Consider the following 22,550-nt stretch of genomic DNA (forward strand, 5'->3'; position numbering starts at 1 on the left):
GATTCTTGCCTTTGAAGTCAGATTCCCTTACCATTTATGAAACAGGCTGTTTAGAGAGAGGTCTTGCTAAAGACAGCTCTGCTCGCCAATCTCAGGGTGGGGCTGGGGGGGGCCGGCAGTGAATGCGATCATTGTACTTTGCACACGGGAAAGTTCTGAGCCTGTTCTTAATTTCAGATGATGAGAAACGATTATGGACATTACCAATTACAGAAGCCTCGGGTACTCGTACAACCTTATTCCCTAAATGTTGACTCTGGGCCAGTACTAGGGAGAGGAGGACGAAAAGGACACAGGGCCCCCAACCTCAGGGGTGGACGTGGACGGCAGCATCTAGAACGCAGTAGGCACAGGGTACCAAGGAGGGGCCTCTGCCTGCTCGGGGGACCTGGGAAGCTGTGGGGAGACACTGACCTATCCTAGGACAGGGATTAGTCCTTGACAAGTGCTTTGTTTACTCGACATTTGAGCGCTGGGATAAGCAAAGCATCATGCTGGACAAAGTCAGGCAAGAGTCACAACAGTTGTTTTTATTTTAAAAAGTCACCATGTAATAAAAACGCTACAAAACCCAGAATAAATATCTTCAAGTTACAAAAGCAAAACAGATCTAGAAAAGCTTCTTGCTAGAAAAAGGCAACAGAGAGAGCTGTTTACAAACACAGACAAAAAGATAAATGCATGCTTGTTTGCTTGCTTGGTCGGGGGGAGCTCAAGGAGGGAGAGTTGTCCCCCCATCTTCGGACAGCCTCTGCACCTGGGTCACAGTGACTCAGCCAGTGCCGTTCGCGCCGTGCTCTGCCCTCACTCACGTGCTACCTCAGGTCTGTGCCCTTTCTGAGCCTCAGTGTTACCTATATAGACAGGCTGCCCGACCCGGTGCAGTAAAGAGAGGCTTGGCTTCAGAGCCAACTCTGGGTTCATATCCTGGCACCACCTCACTTTCCCGTGTGAGCTTGGCAGGCACTCCCCATCTCTGGTTCCCAGTTTCTTCCTCCCTAAAGTGAGGATGACAATATGTACCGTGCAGGGTGGGCAAGAGGATGGGGTGCGAAATGCTGAATGGACCGACTGGGGCCCTCCACTGCAGACTGAAATCAGCCTTGGGGTGATGTCTCCCTGCCGGGTGGATAGCAAAGCCTGGACCAGAGCAGGGCGAGGGCAGGTGGGAGAAACAAAGGCACGGCCCCTGATCACTTGGGACCTGTCTCTAGCCTCTGGCTGGATCTCATGCCGCTGCTGGGGCCTCAGGGGTGGGGACAGAGCTAGGAATTTTATCAACAAAAGCTGTCTTCCCGGAGGTGAGTCCCAACACAGGACTGGGAGGCCCGTGGAGACTGATGGAGGTCTCTCTAGAGAAAGAGCAAGGACTTGTACCGAGGTCTCTTGGCAGCTGACCAGGGGCTCATTCTACCCATGGGTAGAGGAGGCCCTGCTCTTGTCCTGGGGCTGCTGTGAAACCCCGTGAGAACGCGGGTGGAGAAGCACTCTGGACATTCTGAATGCTGGCCGGATCTGGGGGAGAATCCCTGTCAGTGTCCATCCGCCCTGCGCCCCGGAGGCGTGGAAAACTGTCTCCACTAATCATGGAGACCACAGGGGCCTCCCCAAAGCGGGCATTAGGTGAGGGGCTGTCTCCACCCTTCACACTCACTTCCCCTGCCTGATATTTGGCCCCTGCCAACCCTCTAGGGCCCCCTCGCCCAGCCCTGGGAGGACTGCCGCCTCCTGGTGGAGGCTGAGGACTGCCTGCCTGACGCGTGGCGGGAGCTCAGTAAAAGGCCATTCTGCCCACGGGCTGGCCTCGCCGGAGCAGCTGGCAGGAAGCTGGGCACGGCCTGACCCACGATAACAGCAGAGTGCCAGGCCCAGCCCTGCAGTGAGGGGGGCTGCCCAGCACCCGCAGCCCTGCTACACTCAGCCTCCCCCCAGCTCAGGTCTGGGGAGGGCGTGGTCCAGGCTGAGGGAACAGGCTCTCCCAGGCAGGGCGGCCTCCACCCCGAGTGCCAGCGCCAGAGCTCCAGGAAGGCAGAGGTGTCCTCTGTCCCCTGGGGCCCAGGCTGAGGAGGGGAAAGGAGGAGCCATTTCAAAGCTCAGCCCAGGCCTGGGACCACAGCACCCGGGCCCGGACCCCGTCCCCAGGCTGCGTCCGGGGAGCTGTCATTGGAACTCCTGGGAGGCCTGCTCCCCCAAGGGCCGGCTCCTACAGCAGATGGCAGTGGCCGCCACGGCCTCCTCCCTGGTCCTGCCTCCGGCACTGGCGTCCTGGCTCCTCACCACCCACGTGTCATCCACCGCGTAGGCCCCCAGGGTGGGGAGGGCCCCAGGGAGGGCCCCACAGCCGGTCAGGGTCCAGCCCTCCTCACAGGCCACGGCGACCTGCCAGGGCCCAGGGACAAGAAGAAAGCACACGTATGGCACGGGGCACCACGACCCAAGCCTCGAGGGCCCAGCGATGTCCACCTCGCCTGTACCGGACTCCTCTTCCCCCAACCCCTCCGCCCCCACAGCCTCCCGCTCCGGGCAGTGCAACGCAGTCTGTCCAGGAGCTCTGCAAACACCTGGGCATCACCGTCCCCTCCCCCCACCCACGTCCAGTCCGTCAGACCTGTGGGCTCGTCCTCCAGCTTCCAGGAGCCCCCTACTGCCCCCTGGGCTGGGCCCCCACGGCCTGGGCCGGGACAGTCACCGTAGCTGCCCTTTGGTCTCCCTGCTTCTGCCCGTGCCCCCTGCAGCCTCTTCTCAGCTCAGTGTCGAGAATGAGCCTGATCAAATCCAAGTCAGATCATGGCCCCCCGGGCTCAGAACCCTGCGTGGCTCCCATTCACTCGAGCAAAACCCAAAGTCCCCACCGTGGCCCTCAGGCCCCACCTGATCTGGCCCTGTCCCCTCTCTGGGTCCCCCGCCCATTCGGTTCCCACCTCACTGGCCTCCTGTCTGCTCCCGGTGCCTGCAGGCACGCCCCCACCTCAGGGTCTTTGCCCTGGCTGCCCCCCCTGCCTGGAACACTTCCCTGGGATGTCCTCCACCTTCTCAGGGAGGCTCCTCCCGAGCACCGGCCGCTCCCTCCCCTGCTCTGTTTTTTTCTGCCGCATCTTCTAAGTTCTCTGTAACATTGTGTGTCTGTGTACTGTCCTTCTCCCCACGCCAGTGGGCGCTCCAGGAGAGAAGGGCTTGTTGGGTTTGTGTCCCAGATGCCTGCGACGGGGCCGGAAGGCGGCAGCCCTCCACACGCGCTGTGGAAGTGCACCCGAGACATCCTCACCCTCCAGAAACGCACCACCCGAGACCACAACCGCCAGTCTCGGGCTTCTCAAACCCTCTCCTGAGTTCACTGACGAGCGCCCCCAGGGCCTCCTGTTAGGGGCTCCCTGTGGCTTTTCAAAGGAGACTCACGGGGGCAGCAGCTGACGGGGTCTGCCCTCGAGCCCAGGCCTGTGTGCGCCGTGCCCTCTCCCCTGCCCTCTCCCGCCTTGTCGGCCACGCCAGCTGCTCCTCTGCCGTCGGCACTCAGCCCAGGCGTCCCCTCCTCTGGCTCAGGACTGTCATCTCTGTGTCCCCAGAGTCCAGTGGGGCCCTGGCCCCGAGCAGCCTCCCAGCACAGGTGTTAATGGGTTAATCAACAAAGGCGTGTGTGCTTTGCTTTATGTGATATCTGCATATTCTCCGCATGGGGGAGCAGGGCGCCCAGAGAGCGCCTCACTGACCTGGACAAGAGCACGCACGGGCCCAGCCACACGCAGACACACGCGTGCTGTCCACGCAGCTGTGAAAGCTGCCGACGGCATCCGCCCCCCAGACCACCCCCAGACGCGTGAGGCTGTGGTGGTGACACAAACGCTGACATGGAAAAGCTGCACAGGACAGACACAGGCCACCCCGTCCCGCCCCCACGCCCCTCTTCACCTGCTCTGCAGGGCCTGGGTTCCGTGCTCCCTGACTTGGCACTCCAGCCCCGGGGCGCGGCAGCAGGACGCGTGGACACTTGCCTCCTTGCGCCCCACACACTGGTCGGGCTGACCTCGGGGCCTTGGCACAGGCCGCCTGGAGATGCCTAGGTTCTCCGCCTCCCAGTGGGAGCTGCAGCCTGGGGTAGGGGAGGGCCAGCTCAGATGCTGGAATGCTGGGACACCCTCTGCCTCTCCTCCCACCCACATCAGACTCCATCCCTTTAGGGTCTGAGCCAGAGCTGGGAATCCCAAAACAAGTCAAGGGAGGAAAGAGATGCTGGCCCGAGTGACAGGACTCCTGGGTTCTCAACTCAACTCTGCTGCTGACCTGCTGTGTGACCTTGGGAAAGCCACTCAACCTCTCTGAGCCTTAGTTTCTCAAGGAAAAGATCGTCTCCTCTCCACCCAAAGATGCGGAGCACTGAAAGGGGCTCCAAGGGCTGAGATGCTAGACAAGGAGATGGACTCCCCCAGACCCCTCCCCACCCAGCCACCCAGGCAGAAGTTCAGGGGTGAGCTTGACGTCTCTCTGGGGCACTCGGGGCCTCCCTCCATGGGCTTGTGAGTCAGGCACCCTGGCTACGAGACCTCCGGGAGTGGTTCCTCAGCTACACCAAGCCTCAGTTTCCCTATATGTAAAACAGAAAGAGCACGTGTGCACAGGGAGGCTGTGCAGATGGAACGGCCATGTGCACGGGAAGCCCAGCACAGCGCCAGGCACAGGGCACGCCTGCGGACGTGCTGGGGTCACGGTTCCTCGCGTCCCCCGTGTCCTGATCGTGTGGCTTGGGGAAGTCCCTCAGCGTGTCTGGGGTGCGGTGCCCTTCGCTGTAAGATGGGCCTCTTCTGGGAGGGCCGCGCAGGCAGTGAGGTGTGCGCCCCCGGACTGCAGACCGGCACGTGCCCTGGAGCTTCTCTGCCGGGCGCTCCCGAAAGGGAGAGCGATGGGAACACGTGGACTGCCCACGAGCAAGGCCCCAGTGCGGAGCATGGCCACGGCATGTGGCCCTGTCGTCCCTGGACAAGGGCACCAGCCACCTGACTGGGCTCGTCTTTCTGCTGCAAATCCATCCTGCATGCCTCACCGTCTGCTCTTCCCAGAGCCAGGTCCTAACTCGTCACCCTCCTGCTCCTAAACCTTCAGTGGCTCCCCAGTACATACTCAATGGAGAAGCAGCTCCTGGGCCAATTAGTCCACCGTCTCCCCAGACTCTCCCAGGACATCCCCTGCTCCATCCAAGCAGGACGGCTCAGCCTCCCCCAACCTGAGGGGCCCCCTCCCTGGACCCCCAAGGTCCCCACCTGTGACTCCGCGCTACCTGCCCAGGGCATGTTTTTGACTCAAGGTGGCCGATCTATAGTTACCTACATCAGAGAGTGGATTTTAAAGCAATGAGTGAGATGATGATCACAACAGTCGGCATTTACACTGTCCCAGCACCACGCCGGGTGCTTAGCACCCATCATCCCCATTTTACTGCTGAGGAACCTGAGGCACAGAGAGGTCAATTTACCTGGGTCACACGGCTGTTGACTGGCAGAGCCAGGATTAAACCAAGGTCAGCTGCACTTTCAGGTCAGGCCTCTGAGCTGCCCCCTGAACCGCCTCTCCCGCACTGCACTGCCTGTCGGGCTGCCCGCGAGGCTCCAGGCCTGGTGCTCTGGGCCTGACCCATTTCATGGCCACCCAACAAGGCAGGTCCTCCCTCCTCCTCTCAGGGAGGAGGAAGCTGAGGCTGAGAGGACAGCGCGCCTGCTGGGTCACAGGGCGTCGGGGCAGTCGGGCTCCAGCGTGGGGCCAGTGGCGCGGGCCCGGCCTCCTACCTGTGAGGACGTGGCCCTGCGGGCGGCAGCGGGCGTGGGTCTCCACAGCGGCCCGGGCTGGCGGAGCTGTGTGGACGCTGCAGTTGGCTCGGGGCAGCAGGCAGCACCCGGCCACTGCGTAGACGCCCTCACCCCCAAACGCGTTGTGGGCCAGGCAGACCCGCCTGCCCCCTCGGCTCTGAGGGCCAAAGACAGAAAGGGGACCTGCTTCAGAGAGGGCTTCACAACCCAGGGTGGGGGCGAAGGGACCCACTCAGGCACAAACCCCCTCCAGTGCCCCCGCCAGGGGCCAGGCAGCCCCTCCTGGGGACAAGGGGCTCACTGCTGCCCAGGGCAGACGCTCTGGAGACGGGCAGCTCTGCACGTCCTAACGTGCTTCTGGACGCCCGGGGCGGGGGGCTTCACGATGCGGATGCGGAGAAACCCGAGGCTCCGCGCAGGGACCCCGCCCGCTCAGCCCCTCCGCTCGGCCTCCCTGAGCAGGCCTGCGCGCTCCCGACGCCGTCTCCGGGCGGACACGCCGCCCGCCCGCCCCGCCCTGCCCTGCCACCACCCCGCCGCGGCCAGACGGCATCTGGGCCACGCCCTGGGGCCTCAGCGTCAGTTCTCCTCTTTTGCTGGTTTGAGATTTCTCAACTGCCAGACACGAGAGATCTGAGTGAGAAGGGCCCTGGGGACCACGGGGTCCAGAGGCAGCGCGCCCCTGGCACACACGCTGCCTCCCCCTCCCGCCCCGGCGGGCACTGGGACCGGCCGTCCTGCAGTGTCCCGGGGACCCCAGCGCGGCTCCCTGCAGCAGCCCCCAACCGCGGGACGTGAGAGGTGCCCCCGCCCCGCGCCAGCCCAACCCTTTAGGCTTGCGGGGTCAGAGGACCGAGGCTTGCGGGGTGGCGGAGGGCTCGGGCTGGCCTGGGCCTGGGAGCAGCCCCCCCCGCCCCGTCATGCGCGGACACTCGCAGCCGGCGGGAGTGCAGGTCACCTCGATGCGCTCGCCCCGGCGGCGCCCGCTCCCGGAGAAGCTGCAGCAGCTCCTCGGCGCAGCGGGCCGCGGCCCTGGCCCTGCGCGTGGGCCCCGAGTGCGCCGACCACGCTGTCCTGCAACAAGGCCCCGGGGTGAGGGGGCTGCGGGAGGGGAGCTCCCGTCGGGGCTCTGCTCACAGAGGACTCGCGTCTTTGCTCGTGGTGTGGGAGGGGGGTTAAAAGAACGCGATCCATTTTTTCCATTTGAACATGTTCTAAAAGCCTCGCAGAGCCCTTTCAGACCCTGCTCTCCCCGTCTCGAGAAGGTGGAGGTAGAATCCTCCCACTGACAAGGGAGGGGCCGACTGCCAAGGCCATGCGGACCTCCAGGAACCTCCCCCACCCAGGCTGGACTCCGCCCACCCTGCCATCTTGCTGACCTGCTCCTCGGGTGCTGGGGGGCAGTGTGGCCACCAGGTTGGGGGTGAGCACGCGCTGTCCCTCAGGAACCAGGCCTCGTTGATGACGCCTTTGGCAGAGAAACGGATCAGCCTCTGCCTCAGCTCGGCCAGGGTGAGCTCCGGCTCGGTGGTCAGCATCATGGCCACGATGCCTGGCGGTGGGGCGGGCAGTGAGAGATGGTGGTGGCCTGGCCCTCCTCCCGACCTGGGACTCCTCTCCTGGTCCACATGCACACACACCCACACACAGGTGCACGTGCACGGACACACCACGCTATTGTTCCAGAAGTTAAACCACCTGCGATCCCAGGCCAAGCGAGGGCCAAACAGTAAGACCATCTTACATCCTGCTGTCACACCTCTGGGCCTTGGTAGTTGCTAGGTAAACTCCCATTCCTCCACCAAACCCCACATCAAATGTCCCTCCTCCAGGAAGGCCTCCCTGACCTACAGGCTGGCCAAGTGCCTCCTCTGGGTTCCCTTCGACACAGCCCTGCCTACTCTGTGTTCCTTCTGTGTGTGCACCCGCCTCCCCATCAGACTGAGGGTCCTGGAGGGCACCATCATTCTGACTTGCCTTTGGTCCCCCATGCTCAGCAGAGAGCCTGGCACATGGGGTCCTGGTGCAGACCCTGCCGCCAAAAGGGGCTGTGAGAATCACGCTGGCTGAGGCAACGGGGCGACAACTCACCAGCCACGTGGGCAGCGGCCTGCGACGTCCCGCTCTGGGATGTGAAGCAGGTGCTGCAGTCACTGGAGGCACCAATGATGTCATCCCCTGGGGCAAAGAGGTCCACGCAGCGGCCAAAGTTGGTCCCCAGGACCCCCAGGGTCGCTGGCTGGTCCTGGGCATTGGTGGCCCCAACCGTGATGACCTGGAGAGGTGAGGGGGTGGATGGCAGATAGAGGAGGGTCCATAGGGACAGACTGAGACCTTGCCAGCTGAGCCGGCTAACTCCTATCTACCTGTTTGAGTCCCATTCAAATACCCCCTCCTGAGGGAAATCTGACTCCACCAGGCCACCCACCTGGCCCTGGTACTGCCCTCTGTCCCTACCATACATACGCCAGGCACCATTCTAGTACGGAGACAGACAATAAAGAAAGAAACGGTGGACTATTCAGAGCATCGGGTGGTTGTCAGTGCTGTGGAGAAGAGAGCAGCCGAGGGGGGGAGGACACGCTGGGTTCTGTCTGCTTCACACAGCTTTACATTTGGCAGCCAGGGAAGGTTATCACCGCGGGGCTCACATCTGTGCCCTCCCTGCCCCCAACACACCCCCAGCCTGGGAAGCCCTTGAAGCAGGGTGGGATTCCTTCCCCTGGTACCCCCAGTGCCCAGACTGCCCAACCCCCAGTGGGTGCCCCGCATGTTGGTTTGAAGAATGGACGGGCACAGCTCCACCAGGCTGTCAGTCCCTCCAGGGCACAGGTTTAGTCTCAAGGTTCACAGCCCCACTGCCTGGGACGCACCAACGGCTGGGCACGCAGTGAGCCACTCTGGGCCCTCAGCGCCTCCAAATCTCATCAGCCTCGCTCAGGTGTCGGGCTGGGGCCAGTCATGCAGGACCTGATCAGGGGGCTTATGGGGGGCGGGGCTGGACAGTGGGGAGGCCCCGAGGGTACTGGGCAGGAGAGTGATGTGGGCAGGTGTGAGTTGTAGGCCAAGCCCCTGGGCCTTACCGGGGGTCCTGGGAGAAGGAGTAGAGGGACAGGGGAGAGAGGTCAACCCAGGGAACAGCAGCACTGAGGACTGAGGTCACGTGGATGGGGAGAAGGGGCGGGGGGATTCAGGAGACTTTCAGAGGGACAGTGGCCAGGGCATGGGGGGAGGGGAGAGTTGAGGACGGTGGTGCACAGACGAGGACGGTGGGGGTTCCAGGCCCTCCCCTGCCCCGGGGTCTCTGACAACTCCCTCCAAAGCCGGGCCCTTCAGCCTCCAGGACCGCACACACCACACAGGGCTCACAGGGGGCCCACCAGCCTGCCTTCCCCTCCATTCTGGGGGCGGCGGCATCAGCACCCACCTCGGGAGCCGAGGCTGGGGAGTAGAGGCAGGCATCGTCCCAGAAGTTGCCGGCAGCGGCCACCAGCACTGCCCCGGTCCTCGCCAGGCGCTGGCAGGCCGCGTTGAGGGCCCGGCTGTACCCACCCGCCAAGGGCAGCAGCACCACCAACCGCCCCGCAGGCTGGGCCAGCTGGCTTTTGCGAATAAACTCCAGACCTGAGAGGATAAAGCTTAGGTCACCCCTGGGGAGTCATGCTCCCCTTCCCCCGGCCCCTCTCTTGAGGCATGGCGTGAGGGTTAATTTTATGTGTCAATTTGGCTAGGCTACAGTGCCTGGATGTTTGGCCACACACAGCCTAACTGTTGCTGTGAAGGTATTTTATAGATGTGATAAACATTTAAGTCAGGAGACTTTAAGTAAAGCAGATCACCCTCCAGAATGGGTGTGGGCCTCATCCAATCAGTTGAAGGCCTTAAGAGAAAAGACTGAGGAGGAAGGAATTCTGTGTCCAGACCGCCTTCAGACCCAAGACTGTCACATCAACTCCTGCCAGAGTTTCTAGCCTGTCAGCCTGCCCTGCAGATTTCAGCAGCCCCCACAATCATGTGGGCCAATGCCTTAAAATAAATCTCTCACTATGTATGTGTATATACACGTACACACACACACACACACACACACACACACACACACCTCTCCTTGGTTCTGTTTCTCTGGAGAACCCTGACTAACACACATGGGAAGTGTGTTAACAACAGCAGCACTGATACAACCGGCCGCTCCCGAGAACGGCCATATGCCAGGATCTTGCTAAGTGCCCGAATATAGGAACTTACACGTATAGGCTCCTCACAATAGCACTATTATTATTCCTTTCCAGAACACTGAGAGGATAAGAACGGTCTTCAGAGGAACAAGAAGGGCCTCCTGTGCCCGTTCGCTGACCCTCACAATCCTCTTTGCACAGAGGCCCACCTGCCTGACTCAGAGCTTCGGCCCCACATGAACCCCGAGTCCTGACTGCCCATGCACAGCTGGGTGACCCCCACCTCTCTGTGAAACGAGACAACTGGTCCGGGGTTGTCACAAGGATTAAAGATTCCCCGCCCTGGTGCTGGGGGCTCGATAAGCCTGCACCCCTGAGGGTGTCCTTCCTCTGACCGAGGCTGATTCTGCTCCTCGTCTCAGAGCCGAGTGTGCAGCCGTGAACTCGGCCGGGTGGAGGCCTGGATTCTGACACTGGCTCTGTCCCTCACGGGCTTCTCCTCCCAGGCTCCAGCTCCTGCTCTGCGCTGTCAGATGGGGGTATGGCTGGCTGACCTCTCAGAACCTTCTGGATCTGGGCCTCTGGGACATCCCCTGGGCTGTGGATGGCAGAGGTGGGAGTTGGGGTCCCACAGCCACACTCCTCCTAGGAGACACCTGGGAGTGGAAGTGAAGAATGACAACCACAATTACAGCGGCCATTTATTAAGCACCTGCTGTATACATATTTCCGTGCCCACACTTGACACGCTTTACCTCATCATCTGCTCACAGAGGTCACTGGCCATGAGGATGAAAGCAACAGCTCCTGTTCGTTGAGCACCAGGTTACGTGCTAGTGCTTTTGACGCAATGATGAGGGCCTCAAAGCGGCACCTGAGCTTCCCAGGAAGCCACCCCGAGGCCAGGGCGCCCGGCCTGGGGAAGGCCTCTCGGGGCACGCGCAGGCCTCCCCTCCTCCGCACTCTGACCTTTGGGAGCTGGCCTGCTGAGCGGAGGTCGGTCAATAAGGAGGTGGGACAGGGGTCGCCTGATGGGGCGGGGGGATTGATTCTCGCCTTTAAAACTGATCAGAACCCGTGCTCTGAACAGGAAAGAATCAGGGCAGAGCTCCCCAGCACCAGGCGGGCGCCTGGCCTTCTCAGCCCTTCAGTCAGGCCCGCGGCTGCCTCTGCGGCCCAGGAGCTCGCGTCGGACCCCCGGGCCTGGGGGCTTGCGGTGGAGGTCAAGCTTAGCACCAGCACCTTTCCCAGTGAGGTCACCAGCTCTAGCTGTGTGACCCTGAGCAAGTCACTTCCCCTCTCTGGGCTGGTTTCATCAACTGTTTCACAGCTATCACAATGCCGGCCTCAGGGTGTGGTGTACAAAGTCCTTCACTCGAGGTCTGGCCACAGGAGGGACTCAGTGAGGGAGAGCTCCTGCCCTCTCCTCTGTCCACGGCCTCCAAGGTCCTGGCTCTCCGCTGGACCTCGCCAGAGGCCCACCCGGTAGACTGGATGGAGAAACCTGCAAGAGTCTGGAAAAGTCTCTGCCAGTTCCTCCACCAAGTCCACCTGGCCGGAGTGACCTTCAGGGCCCAATCAGTCACGGAAAAGAGGGGGTCCCCTAGGGTTAGAGGTGAGCAAGCAGAAGGTGGAGAAAGTTTGCTTATCATTCTCTGCAAGGGCCCATCAGAATCTAAAATAACGTGACGGAAGACATACTAGTTTAGAGTATGTGAAAAGAGGAGCAGTGTGACACTGTAGAAAGACCAGTGACCCAGGGGCAAAGCCGCACGACCCACCTGGCTGAACCCCTGCCCCGGTGTGGGCCTCGGTTTCTCCACCTACATTGATGTCCTCTGGGAGCCCTGCCCCTCTGGCACTCTGGGACTCGGTGGCTCTGGGACAGAGGCTGCCTCTGCCTCTCTCTGGGCTGAAGCCGCCTCCCACGCAGGCCCGACACAGAGCCCGGCACCTGGAGCCGTCACTCACCTGCGAGGGTGCTGCTCACCGTGCCCTTCCCCTGGCAGTTGAGCACGCGCAGGGTGCGCAGGCTGGCGCCCTTGGCCACGCCAGCGTCCCGGCCGCTGACCACGCCCGCCAGGTGGGTGCCGTGGCTGTCACACTTGTTTGCCTGCTCGACCAACACAAGGCCCGTGTGAGAGCCCACCACCCAGTAACATAACTGCAAGGGGCTGGAGGGGCGTCCCCACCTCACAACTGATGGCAGAGAAGGGCCAGTGATGGCTGGGGAGGCCAGGACAGCAGGACAGCCTGGGGGGTGGCGGTCACCACCCCACCCCCAGGTTGGGGGTGAGCGATGGGGCAGCCCCCCTGCCTGAGGGATGTGCTCACCTGTCTGTGGAAGCGTGTCCCGTCCTCCTCGGGCACATTCTCAAAGTCGGTGACTGTGACCCTGCCCTCGATTTCCCGGTGGCTGCTGTGGATGCTGGTGTCTAGGAGACACACCTTCACCAGGCCGGCTCCATCCTTCCAGGGCGCTGCTTGTGGAGAGGAGAGAACAAATGGGGGTAACATCATCATTAACACATATAAACTGTCTGCCTCGAACCAGGCGCTGCTCCAAGCACCTTAAATATATTAACTCATTCAACCTTCAAAAAATCCTCTCGAAGGACGTACCTTTATATCCTTGTCTTACAGACAGGACAGTGGGGCATAGAGAGGGTAAGGAACTGTCCGAGGTCACCCCACTGGCAATGGTGGAACCCAGAAGAGAACCAAGCAGTCTGGCTCCATAATACGAATATTAATATGAAACAATATGAACATTCAAACAATAATAGTAATAATGGTATGAAATCAGCCAAGCCCCTATTTCTAAATTTTCACAGCTCCCTGAGCCTGAAAGGGAGACACAACAGGATCTGAAGAATAACAACTTCTCTAAAAGGAGCACAGCAGGGCTGTCTGGCCCTCTGAGCGGGCCAGCTGCTTTCACAGAGGGGACACTGAGGCGGGGAGAGGGCGCCCGAGTCTGGGCTCCTGGCTCCCAGTCCACGCCTTCTCCACCAGGTGCCAGGACAGCTCCCAGTGGCTGTTTCCAACCGACATGAGTTACAGCCCCGGAGAAAGCCAGGAGAAGCGGGCCCTGGGGGCTGTCAGTCACTCCTCTCTGAGCAGCACCTCTGTGGCTGCTGCAGAAAACCTCAGAAACGTCCATATTCTCACCTCAGGACAGAGGAGGAGGAGGAGGAGGCGGAGGCCCGAGCGTGTATCACTTTCCTGAGGCCGCCCTAACTAACCACCACCAACTCAGCAGCTTAAAACAGCAGAAACTGATTCTCACAGTTCCAGAGGCCTGAAGTCCTAAAGCAAGGTGCCGGCAGGACCACACTCCCCCCAGTGCTCGAGGGAAGGATCCTTCCTTCCCTCCTCCAGCTTCTTCTGGTGGCTGCCAGCTTCCCTGACTTGTGACTGCATCACTCCCATCTCTGCCTCATCTTCACCTCGCCTTCCCCTCCGCGTGCCTCAGATCTCCCCCTGCCTTTCTCTTATAAGGACACTTGTCATTGGGGTTAGAACCCACTGGGTAATCTAGGATGATCTCATCTCAGGATCCTTAATTACATCTGCAAGGATCTTTTTACCAAATAAGGTCACATGTGCAGGTTCTGAGTGGACATGTCTTTGGGGGCCACCATTCAGCCCACTACAGAGCAGTTCAGTGGCAGCTCTGAGGTCAGGCCAGGTCAGCCCCCTGTCCAGCGTCTTCTCTCCACACCATGTCACTTCTTAGGTGAAGAGCCAGAGCTGGGCTTGGCCTCCGCTGTCAGCCCCGGCCCATGGCTTGTGCGCACACTGCCCACCCGGCCCCACGGCCTCCAGTCTCGGCAGGAACCTCCGCTGGTCAGGACCCGTGAGCATTCTGCTTACTTCTGCATCCAGCTGAGTGTCCGCCCAGCGGTCTGCAGCCCCTCCCAGGATGCAGGACGAGTCGGGCTGCTTGCGGCACCTCAGCTCCCTTCCCGAGCGTGCTGGTAGTTTTCATTCATCACTGGGCACCTATCAGGTGCCAGGTGCCACGCTGGGGAGAGGTGGGGCGAAGAGGGCTCTGAGCTCAGACCTGAGGACATCTGGAGGCCAGAGGGCGCTGGCCACCCTAGAGGAACCACGAGATACTGAGCTGGGCTGTGGAAGGTCAAGGAGGCAGACACGGGATGAGGCCGGCGAGGTGGGCAGCAGCCAGATGGTGCAGGACCGTAAGCCATGGCCGGGCTGGCTGCTGGGGACACAGATGCTCAGGCAGCCCGGTGTCTGCCCTCAGAGCTCCCAGGCTGGCGGGAGAGATGGTGCATCACAGATAGCCCGGGGGAATAAAAGGGCTGTCTCTGCCCGTAGATGTTAACCTCCACAGGACGCACATCCCGGAGAGCGTGCTGGGCAAGCTTCAGCCCGTGCTGCTCGCGGCGGGTGAGGAGAAGGCTGAGGGGGCTGTTGCGTCAACCCAGGCGAGGGTCCTTCCTCAGCCCACTCATGCCCAGGACCACCGTCTGCTCCAGGAGCTGTCACTGGGCCGCTGCGAGGTGAAGTGACCAGTGTGAGGTCACCCGCGAGCTGAGCTTGGCAAGGGCCTGGGGTGTGGCCCCAGGGGAGGTTCCGGGCTCCGGGAGGCAGCTGTCGCCCTCCTCACAGACTGGAGAAGAGCTGTTCCTTCCAGCTCGCCCCGACCCGCGGCACAGGGACGGGGGCTCTGAGCAGGGCCGACGGGCAGGTGGTCCTGGCAGAGGGGCAGCTCCTGGTGAGATGCTGCCAGATGAGAGGCTCCCGGCACGGAGCCCACCACAGCCCCCACCACGCCCTCCGCAGCTTGAGCAAAGCACGAGCCAGAGGCACCTGCAGGATCCTGGGGCTTCCAGTGAGAAGCCAGGAAGGGCAGGGGCCCAGCTTGGACGGGACACAGTGCCTGTTGGGCCCTTCCTAGAAGCCATCGCTCTATCCTCACAGCCCCAATGTGAGGTGGGGACTATGGCTGTCCTGTGTCACAGAGGGGGAAAGTGGCCTCAAGAGGAGCTATCACTCTCAGGGGCAAGAGGACCTTGGAATGGCCTCATCCAGCCTCTGGCCTGGTGCAGGAAGCTCTGTGGCCTCTGGCAGGTGGATGCCCAGTCCTGCTTGCATACCTCTAGAGCGAGGAGCTCGCTCCTTCTCACCAGGCAGGCCCTGATGTGCCTGAGAAGCTCAGACTGCAGCAAGGCCCAGGCCCCGCCAGTCTCGCCAACCCGTGGCCCCTGGCCACGGCCTTCTCGCCCCTTCCTCATCAGCCGCATTCCCTCCTGCCCCAGGGCTTCTGTCCAGGTTCATCCCTCTGCGTGGACACCCTCCCCTTTGTGTGGCTAAGATCCTCGCTGCAGGTCTTGGCTTGAAAGTCACTTCTTCCAGGAAGCCTTCCCAGACCCCTCAGCAGTCAGTGGGTCTGCTCTGACACACGCCCGCCGCTGCCTGGACCTCCTCACAGCTCCTACCCCCGCGGGAACTGATTAGTGTCGAGTGGCTGTTTAAGTAACAGATCAACTTCTCCACAACTAGATGCTCTGTGGGAGGAGAGCCAAGTCCATCTTATCCATCTTGGTATCCCCAGCACCCAGCAGCGTGCCTGGAGCACAGCGGCTGCTCGAGAACTTGTGGAATGCAGGAAGAGACAGGAGAAGGCCGACATGCCGGCACTCTCAATATACCCCAGACGCAGGTGAAAGCCTGCCATGCCAGAGAGCATGACCCTCAAACAGCCCCCGAGGGAGGAACTATCATCACCTCCCTTCCGCAGAGGAACCAAGGTTCAGAGAGAGTCAGTGACTTATCCGAGGTCACATAGCTTGAGTGCTGAACTCTGGGTTTGAGTGTGGCAGTCAGCCCCAGAGCCTGTGCCTGTCCGCCCTGTGCCATGTGGCTTCCTCGTGAAGGAAAGGCCTGCTCCTGGCCTGGCAAGCCCACTCGCCACTACCTGCTGAGCTCTGCCCCACCCCAGGCCAACAGCTCCTCGTCCAGCCGGGCCCTTCTGCGACTCCAGATGGGCTCCACACTCCTGCTTTCCATTCCGGCCACTGCCCACGACCACTGGGAGCACGGGAGGAGGAAGGCAATCCATGGGCATCCCAGTGGGGGAGGAGAGGGCGCAATGTCTGCTTCTGGCCTGGGAGAGTGCAGTGGACCCCAGAAGGTGTGTCCACATTCTAACCTCCAGGACCTGTGACTGTGACCTTCTTTGGGAAAAAAGTCTTTGCAGATGTGATTAAGTTAAGGATCTCCAGATGAGATCACCCTGGATTATCCAGGGGGGCCATAAATCCAGTGACAAGTGTCCTCATAAGAGACAGAAGAGGAGAGACACACACAGAGAGAAGGCCACGTGAAGAGGGAGGCAGAGATGGGAGGGATGCAGACACAGCCAACGGACCCTCTGGTCACCAGAAGCTGGAAGGGACAAGGACGGATTCTCCCCCTGAGCCTCGGGAGGGAGCGTGGCCCACTGACACAGTGATTCCAGACTTTTAGAACGTGGAAGAGGGCCGGCCCTGTGGCTTAGCGGTTAAGTGCGCGTGCTCCGCTGCTGGCGGCCTGGGTTCGGATCCCGGGCGCACACCGACGCACCGCTTCTCCGGCCATGCTGAGGCCGTGTCCCACGTACAGCAACTAGGAGGATGTGCAACTATGACCTACAACTATCTACTGGGGCTTTGGGGAAAAAAAAAAAAAGGAGGAGGATTGGCAATAGATGTTAGCTCAGAGCCGGTCTTCCTCAGCAAAAAGAGGAGGATTAGCACGGATGTTAGCTCAGGGCTGATCTTCCTCACCAAAAAAAAAAAAAAAAGAACGTGGAAGAGCGGCCATTTAGGGAGAGACTCCTGCATTCTACCTGGAGCAACAGGAAGGGGACTGTAGGAGGAATGGGACAGAAAAGGGGTCAGCGGAGTCCGCTGAGCTCTGAGGCCCCTGAGCGGTGAGCACGGCCGGCAGGGAGGAGAGGGCGCCAGGTGGACTCAGCTTGAGTGGAGGGGGCAGGGGCAGCTGGGGCCTTACTGGGGGGGCGGCACTCATCCTCCCGGTGCCGCGCAGGTGTGATCCGCTCCAGGTTCCACGGGACGCTCTGGGCGAAGACGAAGGAGTCCTCCTCGATGTACTCCACGTGGGGCAACCTCAGGGCCTGCAGAGGCCAGAGAGGCCAGGGGCCTCTGCTTCAAGCGCCATTTGGCCGACAGCAAACACAACCACAGCCCTTGCCCCACCCGATCAAACCTGACTCCAGTCACACCCAGCACCCGCCCCCTCCAGGTTCCCTCCTGGTACCGGGGTTGCCTCACTCCCCCGCCAGGCTGGGGAGCACGGCGCTCCAACACCTCAGCAGCCAAGCCCAATGCCGCACGGCACAGAGGGTTCCTTTTAGGAAGAGTCCTGAATTTGACGTGTCATCTGGGGAGCCAGGCAGTGCCAAGGCCCTGGGCAGGCTGGACCCAGACTCCAGGCGCAAATCATGATAACCGTTCGTTATCATGTTCGTTCCTGCCCCACTGTGCTCAGCACGTCACCTCTCAGGCTCTCCTTCAGAACTATGAGCTCAAGGGCGAGGGCTGGGGCTGGCTCATCCTCGGATCTGCAGCACACAGTAGGTGCTTACTGTGTGTTGAGAAGGCTGGTTGAAGGCATTTACTTGCCTGTCACTCCCAATAGACTAAGGGACCCTGAGAGCAGGGACCCTGTCCCATCCATGTCACCGCCCCACAGGACGTGGCACAAAGCGACTGTGTGTGCCCTGTGTGGAGGACTGAATTTCACCAGGCGGCAGTGGTGCGGTGGAGCAAGGAGGCCTGGGTCCAAACGCTGGCTCTGCCACCCGCATGTCGTGTGACCTCGGGCGAGACCCTGTCCCACTCCGGGCCTCGGTGTCTGCAGGGAGCCGTGCAGCAGCTGGCCCAGTGGAGGATCAGCGTGACAACGGGAGCCGTGTGTCCTCATCCAGTTAGGAGAACACGGACGGAGGTGGGTTGGGCGAAGGGGGCAGAGGCCAAACCAAGGAAGGCATTTAAGATTTGCATCTGGGGCCGGCCCCGTGGCTTAGCGGTTAAGAGCGCGCGCGCTCCGCTACTGGCGGCCTGGGTTCGGATCCTGGGCGCGCACCGACGCACCGCTTCTCCGGCCATGCTGAGGCCGCGTCCCACATGCAGCAACTAGAAGGATGTGCAACTATGACATATACTGGGGCTTTGGGGGGAAAAAAAAAGAAAAGGAGGAGGATTGGCGATAGATGTTAGCTCAGAGCCCGTCTTCCTCAGCAAAAAGAGGAGGATTAGCATGAATGTTAGCTCAGGGCTGATCTTCCTCAAAAAAAAAAAAAAAAAGATTTACATCTGAGGCACGAGGACCAGGGACAGGAGAGGGAAGGCTGGAAGTCCTCAGCGACCCAGGCCCCTCTCTGCCCCTCTGCCAAAGGGGTGACATGGGGGCCAAGCTGGAGGGAGAGGAGACTCCCTGTCCTACAGGAGGATCTTTATACTGAATAGCGTCAACTTCAAAGGAATTTTGGACCCTTGAGTCATGCGTTGTAAAATGCCTCAGGCTCCACTAATGTCTCAGGGCCTTGTCCCTGTAGGGTTCCCACAGGCAGCAGGTGCATCAGCACAAAGACAGCTAACAGGCAGACCACAAGGTTTAATCCCGGCTCTGCGCCTAGCTAGCTCTGCGGTCCCTTCTGAACCTCAGTCTCTTCATCTTTCAAATGAAGATGAACATACCATTGGGGTATGGCTAGGCTTAAAGGGCATTCTGTACATAAAGCCAGGAGTCACTACGCTTGGTACTCAGTAAGTGCTCCATAAATGTTTGGTGTCACCCGATTTTCACCCATGGGCACACTAAGGACAGTCCCTGGTATGTCTGCCAGGGCCCAGCCCTTTCAGGAAGTGCCATGCCCAGCAAGGTGGCTCACCAGGTCCAGCAGGTCGCCGCTCATCTTCACCAGGAAGCCAGGGAAGAGGTCGTGGAAAATGTGCAGGATCTTAGTGAGGTAGCCCCGGCGGGCGGCCCGGGCCTGCAGGCGGCGGGCGGTGCGCTCCGGCTGCGAGCAGTGGGTCTCGTCCTTCAGCACCACCACGTAGGTGCCCGGCAGCCTCCAAGCATCCTGGCCCCGCGCAAGGAGGAGCCATGTGATGACATTCAAAAATAGTAATAGTAATACACATGAACTTCACTCATCGCTACTCACAAATCAGAACTACAGCAAAAGAAACACGACAGAGCATAGAAACTATACAGAGAAGTTACCAAATTAGGACTAAAAGACGAACGAAAGCCCCACATATAGGCCAATTATTGGTATTACATAGTCCATACATCACTTTCGAATGTGGCAGTCAGGAAGAAACGGGGCCCGCGGGCTACACTCCACAACAGGCGCTCCTCTGCCCCTGCACTAGCTCTCTGTGGGCCCGGCCCAGGCCTGTCCACACCTGGAGGCCCTGCCCAAATGCCACCCCCTCCCGGAGGCCTTCCTAGTTACACCTCCCTCCCCTGGGCCCTAATCAGAATAAATCACTTCCTCCCTATTCTAGTGCCTCCATGACCCTTCTGGAGGCAGTCCAAAAAACGTGGACCTGAATCCCAACTCTAATAGTTACTGGCTGTGTGGCCATGGGCAAGTGACCCAACCTCTCTGAGCCTCAGATATCTCCTCTGTATTGTGGGGACCGTAACACCGATGGCACAGGCCTGCTGGGAGGGCTGAGAGAGGCGGCCGTGTAAAGCACCCAGGCTTGGGCTCGGCAAATGCAAACTGAAGGGACAGTGGAGTGAGCAAGGGCAGCCTTCTCAAACGGGAGAGGAGACTCAAGGCCGCCGTCTATAGGAGCAGACTGTTTGCTCGTAGCGCTTCTCTCTCCTACTGCTCTCAAACAGAGACGCCTGCTCCAGAACCCTCGCTAGCTCCCCACAGCCTGGCAGATAGAGTCCAAACTCCATGCCCCTCCTTGGTCCCTGCAGCCTCTACCTCGGCAGCGTCATCTCTACACGTGCACCTCGGACTCCAGCCACAGTAGAAGAGAGTCCACAACCTTTATCCAAAGTCTTAGGGCCAAATGGCTTTCATGATTCATCATTTACTTGGATTTTAGAAAGGTAGTAATGGGCAATCAAAGTGCTTAGAGAAGTCTGGAGCAGCATCCTGTAATCTATGCAGCAGAATATACGAATATGAATATTCACAAAGGTGGAGTAAATTATAAATAACCTCATGTCAGTTCAGGTCAGGTTACCACCAACTAAACTACAAAAAACCTTTTGGTTTTTGGAACATTTTACATTTCAGAAGGCGGATAAGCGACTGTGGACATGTGCTCCCTATTCTCTACCTCTGGTCTTCCAAGCTCTGTGCTTTTATTCATGCTACCCCCTTCTCTAGAATAAAATTCCCCTGCCACCTTCATTTGTTAAACTCCTATTTAGGCTTCAAAGGCCCATCTAAAATGCCCTCCGCTAAATGAAAATCTAACAAATTGAGAGGGCACTCTGCGCAGTGGAAGGAGAGTTCTCCGGGAAGCCTCCTTCTAATGCACCAAGGGAGCGAACCCCTCTCTCTGGGCCTCAGTTTCTCATGAGTAAAATGAAAGGATTGGTCTAAAATCCTTCTCTGCCTGCTGAAAATATTTTCATTCTAAATTCAATTCCCACAAAATATCCGTTGAATGAACGACTACATGAACTTCTGGAGGTTCCTGTTCCAAACTTCACCAGCTGAGAAATACAGTCAAGCGCTGGCTTAGGTGGTGGTCCCTCCTCCCCTTCCTCACCTCTCAGGAGCGGGTACTCACGACTTCTACAACAGTTATTTTGGGGCAGTGGTGACTTGAAATGCCCTTTCTTATCCTTGCCACAACCCAGCCACATCTCTCTGGAAGGTGAAAGGCTCGGGAACCAGGAAGAGGGCGCTTTGACAGAGTAATCGTCACTGCCCCGTGGGAGGCGGGCTGAGGACCGGCGGTCCCTCCCTCTCCGGCCGGTTAACGGCCCCACGCGGCAGAGCGAGGGCCTGAGCCAGGATTCAGCCCCAGCTCGGACCCCAAGCCCGGCCAGGCGGCCCTCGGCAGAGCCCCGGGAAGGTTGTCAGCGGAGGGAACCACGATCCCCGGCCCTGGGCAGGAGCTCGCGCAGCCCTGGGGCCGGGAACCGGCCTCGATCTCCGGGAAACTCGCTCGGCCCACCCGCGCCGGGCTGTGGCCTGGGGCTCAGCCTCCGGGTCCGGGGACCAGGCGCGCCAGCCAGAGGAGCACCAGCGACCCTCGTCGGCCCGAGCCCCAAGTGCCCCAGCGGGCCTCGAGAATAACTCAGCCTCTTCCCCTTTCGTTTTGTTTTTTTCAGCTGAAAAAGTTGCAGTACTAGAATATGAGTTCTGCTCATATTTGAAGAAATTGCCCCCCACCCCTATCTTTTGCCGTCTCCCCCACTCCACCCCTGTCTCGACAGTGCCGTCTCTCCAAGACTCCCATCCCCACCCCCACACACTCTTCCCTCCACACACCCTCCACCGCCCAGATTCCCCGTACCACGTCAGGACGCATAATAACAGCAAGCGTGTCCCCTCCGTTCCCGGTGCTGTGCCAAGCGCTTTCCAGGCATCACCGCCTTTATCCGCGGGAGCCACGGTGGTGCAGACTTCTGAAATCCGCAGGCGGTCCTGGGAGCGCTCTGCTCGCGCTGTCTCGCGCCCCCGGGTCTCCCACCCACGCGCACCTCCCCGCGGCACAGCGCGGCCGCGCGCCCCAGCGCACCCCCTCAGAGCCGCCGTCCCCGACCCCTCGACCCCCTCCACCGGCGCCTGCAGTCCCCAAGATCCGCGCCAAGCCCGTCGCCGGGCGAGCAGAGGGCCCTCGGACACCTTCTCTCGGCTCTCCCTTAGACGGGGGAAACTGAGGCTGGAGAAGAGACGGCAACCGCACGGGTCCCCGCGGCGTGTTCGCCCCCGCCTCCTGCCCCGGCGCCCGCACCTTGGCGCAGCGGTGGAAGGTGGCGGTGGCCACAGGCTGGGCCGCTTCGGCCGGGCCGTCCTCCTCGGACCGGAAGGCAAGCACCAGCTCCTCGTAGTCGCCGTCGTCGTCCTCCTGCGCGCGGGCGCCCGCGGGGCCCAGGAACAGCAGCAGCAGCAGCGGCGGCCACCACTGCCCGGAGACGCCCGTGCCCATTGCCGGAGAAGAGAGGTGTGCGTCCTGGCGGGGCAACCCGGGGTTGGCGCGCAGTCCACGCCTTGTGCCCTGCGGTCGGGGGCACCGTGCGTTCACGGGAGCTCGGGACGCGGCAGGGACTCGCACGCGAAGGGTCGCGGGGCTCCGGGCCGGGGGCTGCCCTCTGCGGCCACGCGTCCTGGCCCCGGGCGGTCTCACTGCCTGGCTCCTTCCTCCTGGGTCGGACCCCGGCTGAGCGGCGCTGCGCCCCCTGCAGCCGCGCGCGTCTCCACGCCCCGGGGGAAACCTTTTGGGATGTGGGGGCACGACGCCCGGGCCGTGGAGATCACGCCACCCGAGCCCCATCGGACGATCCTACCTGATGAAACATTAACGGGGCCCCCCCGGACTGAAGGATCAGGTTTCGGCCTCGC

The 22,550-nt window shown here is 60.7% G+C and overlaps 1 protein-coding gene across 1 annotated transcript; it reads right to left on the reverse strand.

Moving 5' to 3' along the window:
* Positions 1 to 1,659: 1,659 nt before the first annotated feature.
* PCSK9 (proprotein convertase subtilisin/kexin type 9) lies at positions 1,660 to 22,244 on the reverse strand. The gene is given in 15 exon segments (XM_004438631.2): positions 1,660 to 2,379; positions 3,907 to 3,926; positions 3,929 to 4,087; positions 5,775 to 5,952; positions 6,754 to 6,805; positions 6,807 to 6,879; positions 7,166 to 7,243; positions 7,246 to 7,347; positions 7,887 to 8,070; positions 9,223 to 9,419; positions 11,942 to 12,083; positions 12,305 to 12,450; positions 16,991 to 17,114; positions 18,894 to 19,085; positions 21,943 to 22,244. Coding segments are annotated over 15 exon segments (2,061 nt in total). The 5' UTR covers positions 22,138 to 22,244; the 3' UTR covers positions 1,660 to 2,160.
* Between the last annotated feature and the right edge of the window lie 306 nt (positions 22,245 to 22,550).

The sequence above is a fragment of the Ceratotherium simum genome, chromosome 22 (assembly GCF_057802395.1).
Source record: "Ceratotherium simum simum isolate JZ-2026a chromosome 22, ASM5780239v1, whole genome shotgun sequence".
NCBI lineage: Eukaryota > Metazoa > Chordata > Mammalia > Perissodactyla > Rhinocerotidae > Ceratotherium > Ceratotherium simum.